This window comes from Marmota monax, unplaced genomic scaffold (genome assembly GCF_021218885.2).
Source record: "Marmota monax isolate L192 unplaced genomic scaffold, Marmota_monax_Labrador192_F-V1.1 WCK01_AAM20220418_F8-fsc00250, whole genome shotgun sequence".
Classification (NCBI taxonomy): Eukaryota; Metazoa; Chordata; class Mammalia; order Rodentia; family Sciuridae; genus Marmota; species Marmota monax.
Window position 1 is genome coordinate 1,582,527 of NW_026693876.1, and position 10,238 is coordinate 1,592,764.

General features: G+C 35.4%; 1 protein-coding gene across 4 annotated transcripts in view; it reads left to right on the forward strand.

Moving 5' to 3' along the window:
- Positions 1-10,238, forward strand: part of Trmt1l (tRNA methyltransferase 1 like) — a 28,059-nt gene extending 17,821 nt beyond the window's left edge. For 2 of the 4 annotated variants that reach the window (XM_046462678.2, XM_046462676.2), the window contains 6 exons: positions 227-417; positions 4,294-4,372; positions 6,401-6,567; positions 7,701-7,760; positions 8,741-8,867; positions 8,975-10,238. In XM_046462678.2, coding sequence (XP_046318634.1) covers positions 227-417; positions 4,294-4,372; positions 6,401-6,567; positions 7,701-7,760; positions 8,741-8,867; positions 8,975-9,227 — 877 coding nt within the window. In that variant the 3' untranslated portion in view covers positions 9,228-10,238. The remainder of the gene's footprint in view (positions 1-226; positions 418-4,293; positions 4,373-6,400; positions 6,568-7,700; positions 7,761-8,740; positions 8,868-8,974) is intronic. The other 2 variants (XM_046462679.2, XM_046462677.2) reach the window with 1 other exon arrangement.

A 10,238-nucleotide genomic window follows, 5' to 3' on the forward strand; every position in this document is an offset into this window, starting at 1 on the left:
GAAAATGTCAAGACCAAAGACCCTCCTGGGCGTTCTTTACCCATGTATTTCTATTTGTGTAAAGTTCTAGTAATGATCTTTCAAAAGCATTACTACTAGATATTGAATTTTCCTTTATTTACCATAACCCACCCATAGTTTACTGTTCACATTAGTATTGTCATTATAATGCCAAATAAAAGAAAATAATAATCACCCAAAAATAACTTCAAAAAATTTTTAATAGAGCTTCAGCCCGATGCAACAAAGGCATAGAAGTACTATTTGCAGTGGCTCTGGAACATTTTGTTTTGGTGGTGGTGAGAGTTTTGAGGGGGCCTACCTCAGCTGATGAAACAGCGAAGAAGATTCAGTACCTAATCCATTGTCAGTGGTGTGAAGAAAGAATTTTTCAGAAGGATGGTAATATGGTAGAAGGTAAGTTCAATTTCATCTTAACTGTATATTAAGTTTAATTTATAATCTGTAAGCCTCCAATGAAAAGCTTTTATTACATCCCTAATTATACATATTGTTGTCCTTTGATTTTAAAGATTACAGTGCTAACTTTGTTATTTACTATACTGGATTTACTTTGATCAACAGACAAGACATTCGAGTGAGTTTATTAAAGTTATTTTCTCATGGTGTACAGTTTTTGTTCTATAGCCCTGCCCTTTATTGAAACATCTAGAAATAACTTAGTTTCCACTGTCAACTAATTTTAGGAACGTAAGTCAGATTACTTTTGTCTAGGCTGATACAAATCATTAATTTTATAAAAATAATTATCATGTTCTGGCTGAATATAAAAGCTACCAGTTTAAAAATCCATTCAGTAAACATTTATTGAGTTTCTACTATATGCCAGGCCTGAGGATACAAGAGAAAAGCAAAACTGTGGCTCATGCCCTCAGAAAGAGCTATTTTTCTATTTACTTTACTGGACATAGAAATTATAGTTTTGCCCATTATTTTTGGTTAAGTTCTTGGTTTGCTGGGTTTTGTTTGCTTGCATTTTGTAGTACTGGGGATTGAACCCATGGCTTGTTCACAAGTTCAAGGCCAGCCCCGGCAACTTAGCAAGACCCTGACTTGAAATAAAAAGAGCTGGAGATGTATCTCAGAGGTAGAGCACCGATAGGTTCTGCTGGGAGCCATTAGCCAAGTAGGTATGACAATTTCCTTGCCAGCGTACCCCATGTTGCTGACATGTTGCAGTGACATTGAATGTAGGTGACCTTGCTCAAGGACCAAGGCAGATTAGGGTGTTCCCGGTTTTAAGATAATCGTGTTTAGGGCGTTCCCAGTTTAGGTTCCAGGTTTAAGGTTTAAGATTATTCCTGCTGGGAATAGGGCGTATCCTGCTGCCTGAGTTCCCCTTGAGTTCTCACGGGATTCAGACAGTATATTTGGAGATAGAAGCCCAGTGGAGGTGAATTTGGGCAGAGAACGTGGATTTCCCCAGAACGTGATTGTAGACGGCTGGTGTGAGTTCGGGAATAAAGAGTTGCTGTTTGAATCTACAAGCTGTGTGGTGGCTCGTGATTGTGTGCCCAGCCAGACTGCGGCAAGGTTCAAGCCTTACATGGCCTTGTATTCCCTCTCTGTGTATATAGTAGGCAAACATTCTGCCACTGAGCTACATCCTCACCCCTTTTTATTTTGTTTGGAGACAGGCTCATGCTAAGTTGCCTGGACTGGCCTTGAGAAGTTTTGGGTATTTTTAAATATGAATTCTTGAGAACTCTTTATATATTAGAGTTTAGCTCTTATTACATGAGTCACAAATGTTTTTTTCTCATCTCATCACTTGGGTTTGCATCTTTTTTGTTTAATACAGGAGTGTTTTGTTGTTGCTATTATAAAGTTAGTCATACTTATATGTATTCTAGATTTTTGTCTGTCAATAGACCTTTCATATTCCTAAGTGGTTCAAGGTAGGTTATATTTTATTAAATAAATAGTCCATTTTTCCTTAACTGATTTGAGAATATCTTCTTTATCTTATACCAACTTCCACATGTATTTGAGTTTGTTCCTGGATTTTCTACTTTGTTTCAGTGATTGGATACCTATACACATACCCCTACCACCATATTTATTGTTTTTTTAGAGTTTTTTTGAGACAGGGTCTCACTGTGTTGCCCAGGCTGATCTTGAACTTCTGGACTCAAGTTACCACCCTGTTTCAGTCTCCTGAGTAGCAGGGACTACAGGCACACACCACCACCAATGGCTGCCATGCCATTTTGATTACAGAGGATTTTTAGCATTATTTATGTCTGTTACAGCAATGCTTCCTCAAAATTGTGTGTTTTCAGAGAGTTTCTGGTATTAGATCGATATCTCTCTCTCTCTCTCTCTCTCTCTCTCTCTCTCTCTCTCTCTCTCTCTCTCTCTCTCTCATATTTCACTGAGACAGGAGGATCACAAGTTCAAGGCCAGCCCTGGCAACTTAGCAAGACCCTGACTCGAAATAAAAAGGGCTGGAGATGTATCTCAGAGGTAGAGCACCCCTAGGTTCAAGCTTTACCACCATACACACACACACACACACACTCACTCTCTCTCTCTCTCTCTCTCTCTCTCTCTCTCTAAGTAAATAAACCAATATTTTTTAAATCACATTAATTAGGGAAAATAGATACTATGATTTTGAAATTTCCTCCAAGCATAGAATACTTTTCCTTTCTTCAAGTACTGTATGATGGTGATAATGGAGGGCATCGTGTCACATTACTTATCTTAGTATATTTTTAAAAAGGTTTAACAACTATACATTACGCCATTAATTGCACTGAATAACAATAATATTGTAAGAAGTTATGGACCTATGTTTCTACCAGAAGGATTATTCTTAGGTTCTGGATGTATCTAGGATTTACTGACTGAATCAGGCTGTTCCAAGAAAGTGAATGCTTAATCCAGGAATAGTCTGGTGTTAGGGATGGTTAGTTAGAGAGTTTCCCATTCATTTCTTTGGAGGTGGGGGCGACTAGGGATTGAACCCAGGGGCTCTCTACCACAAAGCTACAAACCCCAGCACTTTTTATTTTAATTTTTGACTAGGGTCTCAGTAAGTAGTCCAAACTAACCTCAAACTTGCCATTATCCTGCCTCAGCCTCCTGAGTCACTGGGATTACAGACATGATCCACATGTGGAGGCGAGTTTCTAGTTTAAAATGACTGCTTTGCATCTTTTCTCTCTTTCCTACTTCTTCCCTCTCTGTGTTCTCTTTTCTTTCCCCTCCCTCCCTCCCTCTCTCCTTCTCTCTCTCCCCCTCTCTCCATTTCCCTCTCCCCGCCCCCCAAAAAGAAACAAAACACAATAATGAAATAAAATAACTATTCCGGTGGCTGGTGATGTAGCTCAGTTGTAGGCCACTTGCCTGGCACACAGGAGGCCCTGGGTTTAATTCCTAGCACTGCCTCCCCCCCCCAAAAAAAAAAAAAGTTGAAATTATAACATTGGGCATTTAGAGAATTTAAAAGTCCCCTAGTAGAATGTTGCTCCATTTTGGAAGCTTAAGAACAGTGCTAATACCACCCCAGTTTTCCTTATCAGCCTCTAATTGTTCTTCAAACTGAATTAGACTTTTCTGGCCTACATTTTGGGTACTGGATATATATGAAGCCTATTATAATAGAAATAGAGTAAACTTATTTTCTTCCCAGTTAAACTTATGAAAAATGCCTATATTTTTGATTGAGATGTTGATTATGTGGGTATATGCATTTGTTAGAACTCATCTACCTTTTCACATAAAATGAGTATAGTTTTATTGCACATAACTTATACCCCAATAATATGAAAATCCTGTGAAATTGAAGATTTAGTACTCCTTTTTTAAAAAATTTCTTCATGTTCTTCTGTGTTTTAATTCTTTTAATTGATTAATTTATTTGTTCCAATTTGTTATGACTTTCTCCTTAACATTATTTCATAAAGTATAGTAACTAAAAGCTACTTTCAGCTATGTCTCTATTAAAATAACCACTTAACTTGGTTTTCTACAACCTCTTAAGCTTTAATCCTCTTAAATCTGTATGATTGTGATTTTAATAGTACCTTCAGAGAATTATAAGGATTAAGTTTTTAAAATACATATAAAAATACCTAGCATAATACCTGGCATATAGTAGATCCTCAATATATAGTAACTATAAATTATTATTAATATAACAATTACTACTATTTGCATTAGTCATTTCTCCTTTGATTTCTCTCTCTCTCTCTCTCTCTCTCTCTCTCTCTGTCTCTCTCTCTCTCTCTCTCTTCTCTCTTTTTTTATTTATTTTTTTTTTAATAGAAAACCCATATAGACAGCTACCCTGTAACTGTCATGGAAGCATGCCTGGAAAGACAGCAATAGAACTTGGACCTCTGTGGTATGTGCCTGCCTAAGCATCACATATTCAGAATTGCTTTATGTATTGATTTGCTGATTGTCAACTTTTGATTATGTGGTAAAGGGCAAGCAAATTCAAATTTAATTTTTATTATTTTTTTAATTTTTTAGTTGTTGATGGACTTTTTTTTTTTTTTTTTAATTGCTAATAATCGAACCCAGTGCCTCATACATGCTAAGCAAGCACTCTGCCGCTGAACCACAAACCCAGCCCTAGATTGAATTTTTAAGTCTAGGCAAATAATTATGACTTCTCTCCCCTATGAACTTAAGGTTCATTTGTTTCCATTGTTCTCCTTAGTTTGTGACAACACTAAGGAGGAGAAGCTTAGATTATCTACAAACTAGACAATTCATTCTGAATAGTAAGAAGGAAGCTTTTTAAAACTAATCATTAAAAATCTAGGTTGTGATTGTAAAATGATCACAATGACTTTTTACAGAAAAATCAACTAATACAAAAGGTCTTAAAGGAATTAGTTTTTAGTGAGAAAACTATAAAATGTCTGCCTTTGTCTTAGGTCAAGCTGTTTGGATAGGATAAAGCTTCAGATATTTAATGTATTGTGGGTTTTTTTTTTTTTATCATTGATAACAATTTACTGTGTTTTTAAAGCCTTAAATTGTGTTTAATTAGAATCTGTATCATAAGTTTTTTTTGTTACTAGAGATTTTTATAGAAATAGGAAACTGCTAACAACATTGTGACATGAACTATTACATATTTCTTCTTTGCTGTTTTTACAAGATCAAGGCTTAGCCATCTACTAAACCTAAAAAATTGGCACAAATGGTAAATATGTTTGTGATGATACCTTCCAGCACTCACTCACCTCTATCATGTGCAATTGAGTGATCCTACTCACGGATCTCAGAACTGCAGAAATTAAGAATAACAGATGGCTGGGTTCAGAAGGAAGATGTTCTAGCCCAGATCCCTCATTTTACAGATGAGGAAATTATAACACAATGTTTTTTAATGCTGCTAAAACTTATCCTAAAAAATAGTTATTTGTACAATCAGGATCAGAAATTTAGGTGTTTTGTCTCCTAAGACTGAGTTCTAACACATGCCTTATGATTTCCTCACTCAAAACTATTGATCTGCTTTACTCTCATCCAGAATACGTCCCTTCTCTCTCCCACCCCCTGTTCAAATTGTACTTCCCTTTTGAAGTCTCTCCTTAGTGCTTCAACCCAAAATAATCTCTAAATTCCTTTTTGCCTAGCTTATGTTGATCATTCATTTGACACTTTAAAATCATATATAGTAATAATGGCTACATTGATTGAGGATATACTTTATACTAGGCATTGTACATATGCCACCTGACTTAATTCCCATAACAAGTTTGTGAGAACATTTATTTTCCATTGCATGATAAAGAATACAAAACTCAAAAGCAGTATTACATAGCTAGTAACTGCTGAAGCTGGGCTTGGTAACCAGGTTTATCTAACTTAGAATTTCATATTTTGTCAGTTATATCCGTGATTCTCAATGTGAAGCATACCACATTAACTCCTGGGCCATTTTTAAACCACATCACCACTACCACATATAATTTTTATATTTCTTCCCACCTATTACCATATATAAACAAAATTTAAGATTTACTGATGAGAATGTGCATTGTAAATACCTCTGCAATATATTGTTTCTGTCCAAATTTTGTCTACATTTGTAGGCTTTTATAGGGTCAGCATTGTATTCTGGTATATTCTCTACACATACCCAAGTATCATAGTACTGTACAACTAATGAAAACTGTAAATTCTTATTGGTTTAATGTGAATACAGTTTTCTTGGCTAATCCTACTAGTTTAGAGAACTGATTTAATAACAGCATTGGAAAAATAGAAAATAAAGAATATTAAAGATCAAAAATTCTTTTTGAATTCCTGTTTTTTATATATTATAGAGACTTTTTTTTTTTTGAGACTTATTTTTTGAAAGAAAGTAAATATTTCTTAAACCCAGTGCTCTATATATTCATTTCTTTTTCAGGTCAAGTTCCCTTTTCAATACTGGATTCCTCAAAAGGATGTTGTTTGAATCTCTTCACCATGGTTTGGATGAAATTCAGACTCTAATAAAGACCTTAATCTTTGAATCAGAATGTACCCCTCAAAGTCAATTTTCAGTTCATGCATCTTCAAATCCTAACAAGCAAGGTGAATAATTGAACACTAAAGATAATTTGTTACCATTTCATTTGGTTTTTTTTTTTTTTTTTTTTTTTTTTGAGGAGGGGTGGGCTGGGGATATAGTTCAGTTGGTAGATGTAGCTGGGTTCAATCCCCAGCACCACAGAATGTTTGTTTGGGGGCGGGGGTTGTTTGTTTTTGTGTGTATGTATATGTGTGTGTGGTTTTTTGTTTGTTTGTTGTGCTGAGGAGCAAACCTAGGACCCCGCACATAACCAGGCAGGTGCTTTACCACTGAACCAATATCCCTAGCTCCCATTTTCCTTAAAATACATAGTTTTCTTCACATTTATTCTTAGGGTCCTGAAATGAATGTGATTTCATTAAAATAATCTCCCTTTTGTTTTTAATTTTATTTGATTAAAATAAATAAGAAAACTTAGATATAAATTTTATTACCCTGTATGTACTTTCTAGAAAGAACCCTTAGGTAATTCTAGGAATGGTATGGCCACAAATGTTAGTACTGTCCATTGAGACATAGAAGGTACTTATCACTCAGTAAAGTTACTTTTTTTCTTCTCAATATAAATAGATTTCTGTAGTCATAGCTGGCTGTTGATATTAGAGTGGGTCTACTAAATATACTACCTTATAAGCCGTGAAAAGAGGTTGCTATTATAGAACATTAAAATATGTCATTCTTACAACCTGTTATGGCCACAGAGTCTCCTATATAATCACTATATAAATCCTATATAAAACCCACTGTAGATGATCAAGTATGGTGGTGCACACCTGTAATCCCAGCAACTCTGGAGACTTAAGATAGGAAGATCACAAGTTCGAGACCAGCCTTAGCAACTTAGCAAGACCCTAAGCAACCTAGTGAAATCCTGATTCAAAAAATAAAACAGGCTGGGAGTGTAACTCAGTGGTAAAGCACCCCTGCTTTCAATCTCCAATACCCAAAAAATATGGAAGGGCTACAGTGCAGCTCAGTGGTACAGTATTTTCCTAGCATACACAAATTCTTAGGTTGAATCCCTAGTAACACACACACACATCCCAAAGATGGAATTTGGTATAAATTTTTATTTAAACTTTGAATTGTTGTTTAATGTCATCTGGAAAATACTGTTTTCTCACTTTTTTTTTAGAAGAAAATGGTGTATTTATTAAAACTACAGATGATGTCACAACAGATTACATTGCACAAGGTATGTATGTAAGTACACATATATGTATCCATGCAGAAAGGAATATAGCAGAGGTGGAAAGAGAGATTGCATTGGTGGCTGAGTGCAGTGTCATATACCTGTCCCAGCAACTCTGGAGGTTGAGGCAGGAGGACAGGAGGATTGCAGTATGAGGCCAGGCTAGGCAATTTAGCAAGACCTTGTCTCAAAAAGGGGCTGGGGATGTAGCTCAATAAGGACATAGAGCACCCCTGGGTTCAATTCCTAGTACTGGGGAAGAAAGTTTCTTTTACCATATAATGCCAACAACAAAACTATAGTAAAACTTATTTTAATCAGCATTAATACAATTCCAAATTTCAAAAGGTATTTTGTTCACATCTTTAATAATGTGGTGATCCCTTCAGGAAAACTAGAGAATTAAGTTATAGATGATAAAGTTATAGCATTCGGATTAAACTTTATTCTAATACTTTAAAAATTGCTCATGAATATTTGATTTATGGCAATTCCATTTGATTAACCAGAAGACCTTACTTTCTAGCCATAAGTATTTATTATATGGCCTTTCTCTTATTTTGGGATGTGTGTATACTTTAAAATACAGTTGTATAGGGTCTCATTATACAACTCTAAGTTGCTTAGGGTCCTAAGTAAGTTACATGAGTAACAAACAATTAAAATACCTAGAAGGGCTGGGTATATAGCTCAGTTGGTAGAGTGCTTGCCTCATGTGTACAAGGCCCTGGGTTCAAATCCCCAGCACCAAAAAATATATATATATATAAAATACCTATGGGGGTGGGGATGTGGCTCAAAGCTGTAGCACTCTTGCCTGGCACTCACAGGGCACTAGGTTCGATCCTCAGCACCACATAAAAATAAAGATATTGTGTCCACCTAAAACTAAAAAATAAATATGAAAAAAAAATTTTTTTAATAAAATAAAATATCTAGAATAAATAATCTTTTTAAGAGAATGCTAACTGTGTGTGTTTCAGGAAAGAGAAGAAGTAATGAGATAATTACAAATTTAGCCAAGAAGCAGAAGACTGATGTCAGTACTGAACATCCTCCCTTTTATTATAACATCCACAGACACAGCATTAAAGGAATGAACATGCCCAAGTAAGACAGCCAGTGAATGGCAAAGTGTGTATATCATATTTTAATAACATTGTGATCTAAATAAAAATACAAAAACCTAATTATCTTTTTTCTTTTCCTTATTGCAGGTTGAAAAAGTTTTTGTGCTATCTTTCTCAAGCAGGCTTTCGAGTCAGCCGAACTCACTTTGACCCAATGGGTGTTCGTACAGATGCACCTCTGATGCAGTTTAAATCTATTCTTTTAAAATATAGCACCCCCACTTACACTGGAGGACAGTCAGAAGGCAATGTCCAATCAGCATCTGAAGATACAGTAGCTGATAGGGTTGAAATGTCAGTGAATGACAAAGCAGAAGCAAGTGGCTGTAGAAGATGGTAACTGTAGAGTTTATTCTCAGGTGTCTGTATAAATGATCTAACATTTCTCTATACCAACTGTAGTTCTTTTCTATTCTTCCAATTCAGTGGTGTAAAAATAAAAAACAGTGCTGCTTTCATTCAGAAAATTAGCAGTTTCTAACTTAGCTGGTTTGGGGAGCCTTGCTTTTCAAGTTTTTCTTATTTTAAAGAAAATTTAAAATTATATTAATGGAAACATTTTATATAAAGCCAAGTTTCTGACTGAGGATCACCCTACTGTTTAATAGGTTTACATACCTAGTATTGGGAATTTATGTACATTGTAGAAGCTGTCCTTTTTGTGCTGAGGCTCAAACCCAGGGCCCCAAACAAACACTCTACTACTGAGAAACACCACAGCTCCTTCCCCCTACTCCACCCCCGCAAGAGAAAGGGTCTTGCTGTGTTGCCCAGGCTGGATGGGGACCCCTGGGCTCAAGTGATCCTCCTGCCTCAGTCTCCTGAGTAGCTGGGACTACCACCATGCCTGGCTTATCCTTTACCATTCTTAAATGACATCTCTGCTTAAACTGATTATCATGTTTATATTTTTCCACATATCGTATACAAAATGAAGCTGAAACCTTTTATATACTAAGACAATCCTAAATAAAATAGGAGGTTCTCATATATTTCATGAATATAAAACTAAAATATTTTCCGATTTTTAAGAAATCATACTTCTGTACACAGTCATCTTTTAAATTACTAGCTTTGGAGAAATTAAATACTTGCCTGAGAAAGAAATACATTTTCTTACAAGATATAATCTATATGACTCAACTTCAGAGAAAGATTTTTGTTAAAATAAATTGAGACCATTCTAACATAAGTACCTACCTAAATCCTAATGAGGAGAGATTTTGTTATAAATTAAACAAGTTGGGTGATCTCAAGTACCTCAGTTAATGCATGTATACTATTCATTCACTTAGTTGTACTACCATTCAGAAATAAAACTCTTTTTTAGTTTTGGTGTTGGTTTTTTCAA